The sequence below is a fragment of the Coturnix japonica genome, chromosome 1, assembly GCF_054131305.1.
Source record: "Coturnix japonica strain WE chromosome 1, WE-NBRP24, whole genome shotgun sequence".
Taxonomy (NCBI): Eukaryota; Metazoa; Chordata; class Aves; order Galliformes; family Phasianidae; genus Coturnix; species Coturnix japonica.
The window spans coordinates 179311720-179325415 of record NC_140663.1 but is presented as its reverse complement, the minus strand read 5'-3'; the positions used below and the strand labels follow the sequence as shown (position 1 = coordinate 179325415).

The 13696-nt window shown below is 51.6% G+C and overlaps 2 protein-coding genes and 1 long non-coding RNA gene across 3 annotated transcripts; all 3 read left to right on the top strand.

The window, feature by feature from the left end:
• Positions 1–4852: 4852 nt before the first annotated feature.
• On the top strand, positions 4853–8087 carry LOC146762937 (rho GTPase-activating protein 33-like). Its single transcript, XM_085542922.1, has 8 exons — positions 4853–4918; positions 5437–5452; positions 5987–6130; positions 6565–6667; positions 6825–6957; positions 7459–7541; positions 7904–8011; positions 8069–8087. The coding sequence occupies exons 1-8, from the start codon at positions 4853–4855 to the stop codon at positions 8085–8087; spliced, it is 672 nt and encodes a 223-aa protein (XP_085399048.1).
• A 758-nt stretch (positions 8088–8845) lies between these two features.
• Positions 8846–10370, top strand: LOC146762936 (rho GTPase-activating protein 32-like). Its single transcript, XM_085542858.1, has 3 exons — positions 8846–9102; positions 9466–9614; positions 9865–10370. Exons 1-3 carry the CDS (start codon positions 8846–8848, stop codon positions 10281–10283), a joined length of 825 nt encoding a protein of 274 aa, XP_085398984.1. The 3' UTR covers positions 10284–10370.
• A 982-nt stretch (positions 10371–11352) lies between these two features.
• On the top strand, positions 11353–12271 carry LOC146762935 (uncharacterized). Its single transcript, XR_014932330.1, has 2 exons — positions 11353–11432; positions 12171–12271. It is a non-coding gene; the product is annotated as an uncharacterized LOC146762935 (long non-coding RNA).
• The last annotated feature ends 1425 nt before the right edge of the window (positions 12272–13696 follow it).

Here is a 13696-nt window from a genome sequence, read left to right as displayed (position 1 = left end):
GTTCAGCTTTTAACAGAAGTCGGGGGACCTGCAGCAAGAACGACTAGGTTCTTGAATGGCTTCTAACATGCACTCTGAGTAGGTCTGTCCTGCTGTGCCATCTCTGCTTCGTTTTGATGAAAGCATTGTATACAACCGCGTGTTGGGCCTGTTTTCCTCTGGAAGGAAGAATTTTAGGTGCAGTTCTCAGTGAGAACGTCTGCTAGGATTTCTGTGTAAGTTAAATCTGAACTAACAGAAGGAGTGCTGCAGGGAAGGGCCCTGCCTCTGCCAGTAAGTTCCTTCTCAGCTCTCCACGACGGACCCCACTGTGGAGATGAGTGTAAACGAGGGCAGTTCAGAATCATCTCTTGCCAGCTTGATGTGCTGGATTTTGAGCTTGTGAAGCCTGCTCTGTCTTTCTGTGGTGTTTCCTTCTGTTCTAAAGGAGAAGGGCAGCATGGTGACTTTTCTCCTGCGGCTTGCAGCTGCACTCCTTGGCACAGCGCTTTGCTTCCAAGCAGCAGATTATTTTGCAGACTGGGGGTGTCTCAGATTCAGCCTTCTATTCCTCTAGTCTGAGAATCATTTTATTTTGAGGAGGAAAGAAAGAATGTGGTTTAATCATAATGACAGTTGAGTGTTAGCACAGTGAGGTGAAGGAGGGCCCCAGAAGCAAATTTGGTGCTGTTGAAGCACTGTGCGATGAGAAGGTGGGAGGTAACACGTGCTGGCAGATGTGGGAACTACTTTGGGATTGAGGTGTGGAGGAAAGGAAAGGCGATGACGGAGCTGATGGCAAAGAGTTTCCTGGAGAGGCTTGGTGCTTGCTTGGGGATGGATCTGATCAACTTCTTGTGTGCTGGTGTCCAGTTGGGCTTTGGAGAGCAGTCTGCATCCCAGGGTCTATCTGGTTAACTCATGCTAACGGCATGAGTTTCATGAGGGCCAAGTGTCGGGTCCTGCATTTTGGTCACAACAACCCCAGGCAACCCTACAGGCTTGGGGAGGTGTGGCTGGAAAGCTCCCAGAAGAAAAGAGACCTTGGTGTGCTGATGGACACTCGGCTGAATATGAGCCAGCAGTGTGCCCAGGTGGCCAAGAGGGCCAATGGAATCCTGGCTTGTATCAGGAATGGTGTGGTGAGCAGGACTAGGGAAGTCATCCTGCCTCTGTGCTCGGCATTGGTGACTGGAATAGGCTCCCAAGGGAGGTGGTTGAATCGCCATCCCTGGTTGTATTTAAGAGCCATTTGGATGTGGTACTCAGGGATATGATTTAGTGTAGGGCTTTTAGAGTTAGGGTACTGGTTAGGCTGCGGTTGGACTTGATCATCTTCAAGGTCTTTTCCAACCTGAGTAATTCTACAATCCTATGGTAGGACCGGGGCTTGGGCCAGACCAGGGCAAATCCAGAGACAGGAGTCCAATGGATTTGAGACCTGACTTGAAGCCTGTGGGCATCACCCAGGACTTGGGGTGAGAGGATGAGGCGTAGGAACAAGAACCTCTTTGGTCCGTATTAGCTCCTGCCGTTCCCTTTTTTGTGGGGATCAGTGTGGGGTATTTTTGTGTAAAGAACTGACTCATTGTGCAGCCTGTGAATGAATTCATTCTCACCTGCTGATTGGTGCTCTTCTCTAGATGGAGCTGCAGTGGAAATGGACACTTGTGGTCTGATGTCCGGCCCCCTCCCACATGCTCTGATCAGTTGAATTAGCAAGACCTGGCTCTTGGTTGGTGAGTTGGCTTTTGTTGGCTTGGAGACACGTCTTCCAGTTGCACCTCGTGTCATATCTGTTGTGTTGAGCTCTCGAGCTCCAACTGCAACTGGGAATCTAAGTATTAACACAGAAGGAGTAGCTTAGATCTATGTTTACCTTGATTGGAAATGCAGTGCCAAGGGCTGCACACTGTTATGACAGCTCTGAGAGTATGGAAAAGGTATCTGCTGGGTGAGCGCTTTGCTGGGTGAGCATCCCCCTGCTGAAGAGCAGGCAGCTGTTGTGTTTGTAGACAGAATCATCCGTGGGGATTGGAGGCGTTTCCAGCCTTCCAGCTCTTGGCTGTTGCTGTGAGAGTAGAGCTTCCTGCCCAGAGAGAACGAGCAGCAGAAGGGATCCAATGAGAGCAGCTTTAGAAGCTTTTCAGACAAAGCAGGTGGATCAGGCTGTGGCCTGTGCCTGTGCTTTGGAGTGAAGCCAGCAGGCTTTACTTCAAGCAGAATGAGCTGTGGGTGCAGCGTCCAGCAGTGCAAGTGGCCAACAGCTGGAGACAGCATCACCTTGAGCAGCACTCTTGAGGGAAATGCTCAGTGTGAACGAAGGCCACGAAGAAGAGAGTAGCTTGTGGCTGTGTTCACAGGGTAAGGTTTTCCTTCCTGAGCTGTTACCTCTCAGGTGCTGTGTGAGTCTTCTGCAGTGTGCCTACAGCTGTGCGATGTGCTCTGCAGGAAGCGCTGATGTTGCGCTTGCAGCCCTGTCTTTCATGTCTCGTGTCCAATTACACATGTTGTTTGAAGCACCACCTTAGAGGCAGCCTTGATTTCTGCAGCCCCGAGCTTTGTGCAACGAGAGCTCTCCTGCTTCTCGCTGTGATGTGAGACTGAATGGAAGGCCCTGCAGAAGTCTGGGTAGGTGATGTCAGTTGCTGTTCCCTTCACCACCCGTGCTGGGAAAAGCAGGAAATGGGACTGGGGGACATCCCGGCAGTGGGATCCCGCCTCAGCAGAACTGAATGGCTGTTCTGATCCACGTATTTTAACCTGAGTGAATCTGACACTAACCAGAGAGGGGAGGGTGCTGTGGGAAGAAGATGTATGTACCGCAGTTTGTGGTGCAAGTTGTTCTAGGAGCAGCTTGTAACAGTGCCCAGAAGGCTTCCTTTTTGATGGGGAGAGGATTAAGTAGGTTATTTGAATGAATCTATTTCCTTTCTGTTCATCTTTCATACTACCTCTCAAAAAACTGTCTGTGGATTCTGTCATGGTTTTGTGCTGTTGCTGTCAATATTCTACATCATAACATCATGTGCAGTATGAATCATTAATTGAGGGTATAAATAGTGGAATCATGTACAAAGGAAAAGGGTTAAAGAGAAAGTAAGTTTATGTGTGGATTCTGTGAATTCTCAAGTAGTATTTCTTGCTAAAGAGAATTAGTGTGCACCCTGGGCTTTCATATGTGCAAAGGATCTTGTAATCATCTCTGTCTGTGTTTCTTTTAGACCCAGAGATGGAGCAGAGTGGAACACAGACTTGGGTGAATCTTCATTCAGGAGCACGAACACGTAATGCTCATCTTAGGTGTCTGGCTGACAACAAGAGCAGAGAGGTCACAAGGTCACGTGCCCATTTTATTTTATTTTTCATTCATGATGCATAGAGGCGTTCCCCAGACAAAGTGAGCATTTGTCGGCTGGACTTTCTAGAAATGACCTAGGCAGTGAAAATGGGATTGAAGCATCCCAAAGAGCCCTGCAAGAGACTGCTGAGAGTTAATCTGGCACCCTCCTTTGGAAACGTCCGGTGTCTGTCAGTTCTTCAGCTGTGCCCTAACACCTCCCATTGCGCTGCCACACCAGGATAGAATTCCAAGCCCACACTGAGTTCTGGAATGTTGTGGTGTTGTGTTGGAATCAGACGTGACCACTTGGTCTTGCCTCCCCGCCTTGTGGGGGGTCATGGTGGACCAGGCTGTTGGCCCTTGGTGATGTCATAAGCGTCTGGAATGAGGGGAGGAGCGGTGCGTTCTGTGCTCCTTTGTGGGTGAGCTAGTGGTCGGAGTAGTTGGTTGGTTTGTTGCTCTTGTGCCTTTAGTGCCTTTAGTGGCTTTAGTGCCTTTTTCTTCACACCATCGTGCGCAGCATCTTGTAGGTAAGCTGAGCCAACGTGGGATGGACGGGTGGGCAGTGAGGTGTTGAGAACTCCTGGCTGTCGGAGCTCACAGCACCGTATTGCTTACTCTTGACCATCAGACGTAATTTTCCCCCGGTACACACGTTCCAAAGGGGGTATCCGTAAAGGTGGCACCCGTTCGGTGCTTCTTCCGTCGTCGTCTTTACTTAGTTGTGGAAGCATCGTAAAGTTGCTGGGAGGACAGGCATCACGTAGCCTGAGACTCAGCATGTCTTGCAGCAAGGGGATGGGACGGTTGTGCTGTGTGCGTTATTCCATGGCTGTCTTAGCCCTGCTCGCTGACCTGCTCTTTCTCTCTCCTCTCTTCACCATCCGCCCACTGCCTCGGTGCAGCTTTTGCTCTCATTACATCTGAGCAAAGCGACAAGGAACTGCTGCAGGTAGCTTGAGGTGATCTCACTGCCAGGTACGTGCCATGTTTTGTCCCCCTTCATGGTTTTGCCGCAGGGCATGCGAGGGTAGTTCTGAAGAAGTGTCCCCATACTGTGCTGTGTGAACAGAGAAAACAGAAGTGTTTCTGCTCTGTTCCAGCTCTTCACACTTGCTGTGATGGGTGTCGCGTGCAGTGGGATCAGCCGCGAGCCTGAGGTGGCGGCGACGGAGGTACAGTATGAAGCCCTGGCTGGTCTTTGTTCCCTGTGTTGAGCCAGCAGAGGGAGCTGCACATGTACTCTCCTGCAGGAAAGAATGGGCCAAAAAGGGCCTGGCCACCTGTCTGCACCAGTGCCACTGCTGATTAGTCTGGGTAGAGAGAGATGCATCTTTGCATGGCCTGGCAATGCACGCCAGGAAGAGAAACAACTGTGATGAGATGTGCAGCTCCTTCTGAAGTGCTCCCGACAAGGATGGAGCGCATTTGCTGCAGCTTTCTCTGCAGATGTGCTCCTCACCTTGAAATCCTCCTGGTTTGTCCTCAGCTCCTGACCAAGGCTTGTGCTCTGTTTTGCAGGCTGATAACATGCGGAAGCCACAGCTGGAGCGTGCGGTGTCATCTCTTAACGTTCCGGCGATTGCGGCAGCCCATGTTATTAAGAGCCACGTCGCCCAGGGGCCGGATGAGCTCTCCCTGGAGGTAAGCAGTTCCAGGCGTTCCTTGTTGTCATGCACGGGAGAGTAGTATAGGGTGTGAACGCCTTTCGAATACTCTCAAGACTCCTTCAAAATGTCTCCCTTGCTGTCAAGCTTGAGGATATTCTGCAGCAAAGAATCAGGCAGTTATTTGAGCTGTGCTTTCCTGCCAGCTGTGCTGAAGCTGGGATTGATGTTTCAATCTCTTGCAGGTTGGAGACTTGGTGTGCATAGTTGCTATGCCACCAAAGGAGCTGAGCCCCTGGTGGAGAGGCAAGCGTAGCTTTGAGGTAGGCACACGTTTCCGACTAGAGAGCACAACTTGAGTAGAGTCAGGAATCTCAGACTGGAGCTGCTCTGCCTGCACAGGACGGCTTCTAGACGCAAGCAGTTGCCCTGTGTCGGTGTCAGAGGACCTTCCCTTTGGTGCTGAGCTTGGGCTAATGCCCACCTGTCTTTTTGTTCTTGTTCCAGGTCGGGTTTTTCCCTGGTGAGTGCGTGGAACTCATCAGCGGAAAAGTTCCCGAGTCCCTTGTCAATTCCTTGCCAAAGCCAGGTACGTGTTTTACATTTGACAATGCGGATTAATAAAATGGGGACACAGCTTGGCTTTCAGGGGTTTTGTTAATGCCCGAGATGAGCAAGCTTAGCAAGAGGACTGCATTAAGCGGAACACGCAGAGATCTGGCCCAATCTCACTGTGTTTATTCTTGGGCATGGGGAAGTCACAGAATCCTCCTTGAATGGCTTGGGATTGGAAGGGGCCTAAAGGATCCTCAGGCTCCAAGGCCCCTGCCTCAGTCTGGGTCGCCAGCCTGTGCATTTAGCTGGAGATGAGAGCAGGCTGTATGGGGCCCCTTCTGACCTGGCCTTGGGCAGTTGCAGGGATGGGGAAAACCGTTCTTGCGTGTCCTTGTTCGGAATGTTCTTCCTGTTGTTACGTGCTCGGTCGAATGTGTTATGATCGGCCTCGTCCAACCGATCCAAGCCTGAAATGAACTGGTTTCTTTGTTTTGTTGTGCAGTGCTGAAGAAACGGGGCAAGCTCAGTACCTTCCTTCGTTCCTTGGTGAAGGCCCGCCCCAGGAGAGCAACGGAGCCGGAGCCAACGAAGGAAGGGGTGTTTGGCTGTGACCTGGGGGAGCACCTTCTCCGCTCTGGCCGTGATGGTAAGGAACAACCCATTCCTGAGATCTTTCTCCGTTGGGCATCTAAAGTTGAAAGGGAGATCATATCCAGAAATTGTTTCAGCCTGAAAACGTAGGAAGGCTTCTAGCCACAGAGAGCATCCTGCATCCTTTCCCTAGCTCTTCTGGATGTGAGATTGGATTCTTCCATTCCCCAGGGAGCTGTGATGGGACTTGCAGTGTCTGTGGCTTTGCCAGAATTACTTTCTCCAGGCTGTTGATAGGTCGTGGCATTTCTGGAAAGCCAAGAACGCGTCTCTGTGCACTATCCTCACAGCTGTCTCTGCCAGCCTTCTCCTGTAAGGAGGAAGCAAGCGGTAGCCCGGCTGGGCTTAGAGGATGGGATGTGAGAAGAGCACGGCCTGAACCAGGACTTAAGTAAGAAGCTGAGCTAACCGCTGGCTCTTGTTCTGTAGTCCCCCAGGTCCTCCTGAGCTGCGCTCAATTCATTGAGGAACATGGTGTGGTGCGGGGGATATACCGCCTGTCCGGCGTGGCATCCAGGATCCAGCAACTACGGTAAGAGTGCTGCAACTGACACAGCTGTCAGTAGGGGCCCGTGCCATGCTGCAGGCGTTCAGAGGAACCTCTTCCTTTTCTTGACTGTATGTGTGTCTTTGGACTTGTTTTCCTCTTTCTCAAAGCCCTCTGCCCAATTCTGTGTCCTTCTCTGCAGCCATGAATTCGATACGGAGCAGGTTCCCGAGCTAAGCGTCCGAGAACTTCACAGCGTGAGCTCCCTGTGCAAGTTGTACTTCAGGGAGCTCCCGAACCCTCTCCTGACCGACCAACTGTATGACAAGTTCTCGGTAAGCTCAGGGCAATGTCTTGGAAATGACACATACCTGTTCCCTGGGCGTCCTGGCTGGTGGTTGCAGCAGTGCCCCAGTTCTGAGGTCTTCTTTCTGTTAGCCCCATGAGGCATGCCTTTGCCACATCCTGCCTCTCACTGATGCCACTTGTGGTGGTGCCAGGAGGTGCTTATTTAAGCTATTCACAATGCTTGTGAGAATTCCCTTTCCTTTGCTGTTCCCCAGCTATTGGTAGAATGGGGTTAATAGCAAAGTGGACTTGGAGAGGAATGCCTGCTGCGAGGAGCTGTGCTGTGCAATCAGGCAGTAAAGCCCCCAGAGCTTGCACTGCTTGACCTCAACGACACAGGCTGTGTGCCACTGTGTTCCCCTGATGCCTCTTGGAAGGCATCGAGTCTGCCTCGGTGCTGACCACCAGCGCGCTGTCCCCATGGTTCCCAAACCTGTGGCAGCTCTCCAGCCTGACTGGTGTCTGAATCCCTTCCTGCCTTTTTCCAGGACGCTGTTTGTGCTGCCACAGAGGAGGAGCGGATGCACAGAATGCAGGAAGCCATCCAGCAGCTGCCCGCTCCTCACTACAGGTCAGTGCTGCGCTCGGTCTGCTGAGCTCAGCCCTGCTGCCTTTCAGAGGGCAATGATGCGATTCCAGGTGTTGCCTCACACCTGCAACATCATGCCTGTGCACGCTGAAGCGGCTGAAGGCTGCATTGGGTCAATGGATTGGGTCAGTTCCTTGGCACGGGGGTACGATTGGTGCAGCCAATGGCTGCGGCTGTGCTTTGCAGGGCTTGGTACTGCAGCGTGGTGCCATTGGAAACGTTTTATCTACTTCATATTCAGGGACAGTAGCAATGACAACCACTAGCATGAAGTGAGGTTTGTTTTGTGCACTGCAGCACCGCTTGCTTTTTGGTGCTGAACATCTGCCTCTCTTGTTTTCCAGGACGCTGGAATACCTGATGAGACACTTGGCGTCTCTAGCCAGGAACAGCTCCGTCACCAACATGGACGCTAAGAATTTAGCGATAGTGTGGGCTCCAAACCTTTTAAGGTAAACTTCTTTTTCCGTTTCAACGCCATGCTTACTTCTGCTCTCTCCCAACCCCAGGGGCACAATTTCTAGATGACAGTTTCTGCTCTCATGTTTAGATGGGTCTATTGTGTCCTTGAACTTCCTTGAGAATTTTGTCAGTGGCATTGCTGATGGCCCACTGCGGAAGTCTCCAGAGCCCAGTTTGACAGTTTTTCTCTGCAAAAATTCATACTTGGGGAAATGATCTTGGGGAAATGACTTGTAAGATCTGCCTTTTCTTCAGATCCCAGCAGAGCCAGTCAGCCTGCGCCAGCGGAGAAGTTGCCTGTATGGAGCTGCAGACGCAGTCGGCTGTTGTTGAGTTCATCATAAGCCACACAGACGTCATCTTCTGCTCCAAATCCACACCAGCCGTGGGAGAGGGTGAGCATCTTCCTCCATTAGCTTGATCTTGATCTGACATCTTGATCCAATCCAGGCCTTCTCTAAGACCTCTGAAAATGCTCTAACTGTCGAGGAGACAACAGGCTTCTGGGCTTAGATTAGAATATGGCACCCTGTTGCTATGTCCTTAGTGTGTCCAAACCCAAACCTTACATGGAGAAAACTGTCACTGCTGTTAAGATGTTTTGCCAGCAGGTGATGCATGATTGAAGTGTGGCAGCGAACCTTTCTGAGTTCCCTGCCCACTAGTTTTAATAGGGTTTTCGTTTGCCTATTTTGATACATTGAGCTGCTCTTAATTGTGGCTGTGTCCTTTGCCACGAGCATACCTCTAAGCACATGGTTAGTTTGAGCTCCTCGTCTTCCAGTGTCTCGGATAAGCAAGTCTGAGAGAAATGCAGAACTGGGATGGCTGTGCTGCTGCTGTCTGATCCTCCCTCTTACCTGTGGTTTTCCCTTGCAGGGCACAGTTCTCTGGCCGGGCTAAAGTCTGTGTGGGTGTCTCCTCCTGCCACGAAGCTGCTCACCGTGCAGGAGGCACAGGCTGAGAGAAACGGCCAGAGCAGCTCTCCCACTGTGACACAGAGCAGCGAGATAGAAGAGGAGGAAGCCCCCGCAGTTGTACAGGGGAACTTCCACACAGTAATTGATTTTCCATCTAAAAGGTAAAGAGGACTTCCCTTTCCAGCCCCTATCATCATTGGTCGGTTGGGTTTTATTGGTTTAATTTTTGTCCATTATATATATATATGAGCCTGCCAGCTCCTGTCCTGTCCTGCTGTGGAGCCTTTGCTCACATGCTCCACATCTTGCTTGACATGGTTGAGAGAAATGTAGCCAGCAGGACTTGAGGGCGGAGCTGTAGGAATGGAAGCGTCCTCTGCTGTTTGAAACAGAGCGCGTTTCTAAGCTGTGTTTCAGCAGAAAGCAGGCAGTGCCAGGAACGGGCAACTGTTGTCAAGGGCTCGGAGCAGCTCTTCCTTCACCCTACACCACGACTGACAGCATGCTCTGTTTTCTCTCTCCAGAGCAAGTTCTCCCAGAAAGAGGATGGAGTCATCGCGCTGCGGCAGTTGGTGTTCCTGCCTCTGCCTGCAAAGACCATCACCTGTGGCCGAACACCAACTGCAGCGCAGTGCCAGGGAGCCATCAGAAGCAGAAGTCGTGGTCCTGGCAGGTAAGAGTGCAAATCCAGCTTTCAAAACACTGCTTGTGAGCAACACAGCTAGAATTCATGCTTTCAGTGGGCTTGTACCTCCTTCACGAGGAGGATCCTGCACGAGGATCACTTTCAAGACAGTGACACTGTTGTTAGAAGCCTATTTGCTTCTGCCCACCACCCATACATAGCCAAATGTCAAGAACCTCTTCCATGATTCATCTTGCGAACGTTCGACACTAACCGCTGTGCATCTACTCCTTCCTAGGTGACTCCAGCCCTCATGTACCCCGAAGACTCAGGGCATGTGACGATGATGCATCCTGCGCTTCCATCAATGGAGAACTCATGGGAAGCACAGGATGCTGCAGTTCCAGTGAAAGCCTTCCATATGACAGCAGTGATCAAGAGAAGAACGTCATCGAAGTTCAAGCCCTCATTCATCCCATCCCTGCTGAAGCTGCTGACCTGAGCCTGCCAGACACCACAGGCACCAGCCTGGACCCAGTGCTTCTGCAGTGCAGCCCAGCCCAAGCACAGCCTGAATGCCCCAACAGCAGCAGCACCATGCAGGCTCAGGTCAGCGACACAGAGGAGATGACGAGCCCCTTGGAGGGGGGCATAGAATCAGGCCACCAGGCCCAGGCTCCAAGTAACAGCAGGAGCTCTGAGCCACTCCCTCCTTAACAACAGAGGATGAGTCCCATCTTAAAGCCTGGACCTCTCACGCCCTCCTTTGTCCCATTGAATAAAGGCACACTCGTGCTCAATCAACACTTTGGCTGCATTCCAAGTCTTCATTCACAGGGACTGGGAAGAGTGCAAGAAACAGCAAGGCAGCTCAGCTTGCAACGCTCTGGCTGTGGGGTGCGTGCAGCAGAGCTCTGGATGTGTTCACATTTTGCCTGACTTTGGGATGCCTGCAGTGAGAGCTCTGCTACCATTTTTTATGGCAGCAAATAGTCTCTAGCATCCTGGATACTGCTCATGAAAACTGCAAGCCTCCTGGCTGTGGCTTTGTGATGCTTTTCAGTGCTTTTTTTTATTGCTTTTTGGATGCTCTTCAACGCCGTGGCTGCTCCCTGACACCTCTGTCCTCCCACCGTGTCCATTCCTGGCTCCCACCTGTGAGCTGTCCCTGCAGATCATCTCCAGCCCTGCCATCATCGCGCTGCGGCAGGAGGAGCTCACCCTGACCAACATCAGGCAGTGCTGCCTGCCTCTCTCACTCTCTCGACCAAGTGTAACTACACTGTCGTGGAGACAAATGCTTTCTGTCACATCCTCTATCTCTGCAGACATTTACTGGTAGGCGGCTCTTGCAGAAGAAGATTCAAGCAGCACAACCTTTTGCTCAGCTACAGCACATGAATGCTACCAAAGCAGAAACAACCCACAAGCTCTGGGTCTGTTTTTCTTACGAAGGCATGCACCGACAGCGTTTGATGGTACCCACCATCCTTGATTTCCTTCCCTGCTTCTTGTCTGATGGCACTGCTGAGCCAGGAACAAGCTGCCCAGTGTGGCAGAGAATGGTGCAGAGCTGTGCTGGAACCTCCTCCCCTTCCTCTGCTGCAGCTTGGTGTGCAACCTCACCCACTTCTCTGACAGACCTGCTGATCCCACGCATGCCATTGGGATGCTCTGGCACGGGATGTGCCTCCAACCCAAAGCTCATTCCCACCTCCCAAGGAAAAGCAAAGCAACCCAAGCATCTCCAGAAAAACTGCCCAGCAGACAGCAGGGAATGCAGACAGCTTCTGGCTGCTCCCCTGCACTCCCGTCCTAAGTAAGAGGCCCCACGAGGACTGGCTGGGAAATCAGTGCATGACACACGTGAGTGTGCACAGCATTGCACAAAGCAGTGGGGTTCCATGAGTTTGTGTGTTTGTGTGTATTTGTGCACCAATGGTGTTGCACACACATTTGTGTCCATGAGTGTACAAATCAGTGGGGTTGCTCAGGTGTGTGTAGGTCAGTGGGTATGTGTGTAAGGACGAGCCTGCACGTATATGTGCGTGCACAGGGGTGTGCAGAGTGTTGGAGCTGCGCAAGGACATTGTGGTACCGGTGTGTGTGTGCACTTTGGGAGTGAAAGGAAGGGGCTGCACATGTGGCTGTGTGTGTGCGCACAGGGCTGCACCAAGGGATGTGGTTGCATGAGTGTGTGTGAGCACACGGATAGTGCGTGGATGCGGTGGCACAATTGTGTGTTTGCACAGGGGTGTGTGAGGAGTTGGGTTGCACACAGGTGGAGACAAAGGGATGTTTTGTGGTATTTGTTGGCACATATGTGTTCCCAGGGATGGTTTGCACGTTTGTGAATGCTAAGGAGGGTACAAGATGCGTTGCGTGCATGAGGGTGTGTAGAAGGGGCAGAGCATTGCACATGTGTGCATGTGCACGTGGATAGGCGGAAGGCTGGGGTGCGGGCTGACCTCTGCTGAGGTGAGTGAGGATTCACGGTGTTGCTCATTGGTAGATTTGTTCACACTGAGTGCTAACAGGGAACTCGCACACCCTTTATGTTTCAGCTGTGCCAGCACTGTGATCCCTTACTGTGATCTCTTGCAGGAATCAAGCGTAGAGCAAAAGGGATGTTTGGGCCAGGTGACCGCAGGAAGGCTGGCTGTTTTAGATGGTGGCAGCTGATGGAAACAGGTGCTCTGGAGACAGTTCAGCTTTTAACAGAAGTCGGGGGACCTGCAGCAAGAACGACTAGGTTCTTGAATGGCTTCTAACATGCACTCTGAGTAGGTCTGTCCTGCTGTGCCATCTCTGCTTCGTTTTGATGAAAGCATTGTATACAACCGCGTGTTGGGCCTGTTTTCCTCTGGAAGGAAGAATTTTAGGTGCAGTTCTCAGTGAGAACGTCTGCTAGGATTTCTGTGTAAGTTAAATCTGAACTAACAGAAGGAGTGCTGCAGGGAAGGGCCCTGCCTCTGCCAGTAAGTTCCTTCTCAGCTCTCCACGACGGACCCCACTGTGGAGATGAGTGTAAACGAGGGCAGTTCAGAATCATCTCTTGCCAGCTTGATGTGCTGGATTTTGAGCTTGTGAAGCCTGCTCTGTCTTTCTGTGGTGTTTCCTTCTGTTCTAAAGGAGAAGGGCAGCATGGTGACTTTTCTCCTGCGGCTTGCAGCTGCACTCCTTGGCACAGCGCTTTGCTTCCAAGCAGCAGATTATTTTGCAGACTGGGGGTGTCTCAGATTCAGCCTTCTATTCCTCTAGTCTGAGAATCATTTTATTTTGAGGAGGAAAGAAAGAATGTGGTTTAATCATAATGACAGTTGAGTGTTAGCACAGTGAGGTGAAGGAGGGCCCCAGAAGCAAATTTGGTGCTGTTGAAGCACTGTGCGATGAGAAGGTGGGAGGTAACACGTGCTGGCAGATGTGGGAACTACTTTGGGATTGAGGTGTGGAGGAAAGGAAAGGCGATGACGGAGCTGATGGCAAAGAGTTTCCTGGAGAGGCTTGGTGCTTGCTTGGGGATGGATCTGATCAACTTCTTGTGTGCTGGTGTCCAGTTGGGCTTTGGAGAGCAGTCTGCATCCCAGGGTCTATCTGGTTAACTCATGCTAACGGCATGAGTTTCATGAGGGCCAAGTGTCGGGTCCTGCATTTTGGTCACAACAACCCCAGGCAACCCTACAGGCTTGGGGAGGTGTGGCTGGAAAGCTCCCAGAAGAAAAGAGACCTTGGTGTGCTGATGGACACTCGGCTGAATATGAGCCAGCAGTGTGCCCAGGTGGCCAAGAGGGCCAATGGAATCCTGGCTTGTATCAGGAATGGTGTGGTGAGCAGGACTAGGGAAGTCATCCTGCCTCTGTGCTCGGCATTGGTGACTGGAATAGGCTCCCAAGGGAGGTGGTTGAATCGCCATCCCTGGTTGTATTTAAGAGCCATTTGGATGTGGTACTCAGGGATATGATTTAGTGTAGGGCTTTTAGAGTTAGGGTACTGGTTAGGCTGCGGTTGGACTTGATCATCTTCAAGGTCTTTTCCAACCTGAGTAATTCTACAATCCTATGGTAGGACCGGGGCTTGGGCCAGACCAGGGCAAATCCAGAGACAGGAGTCCAATGGATTTGAGACCTGAC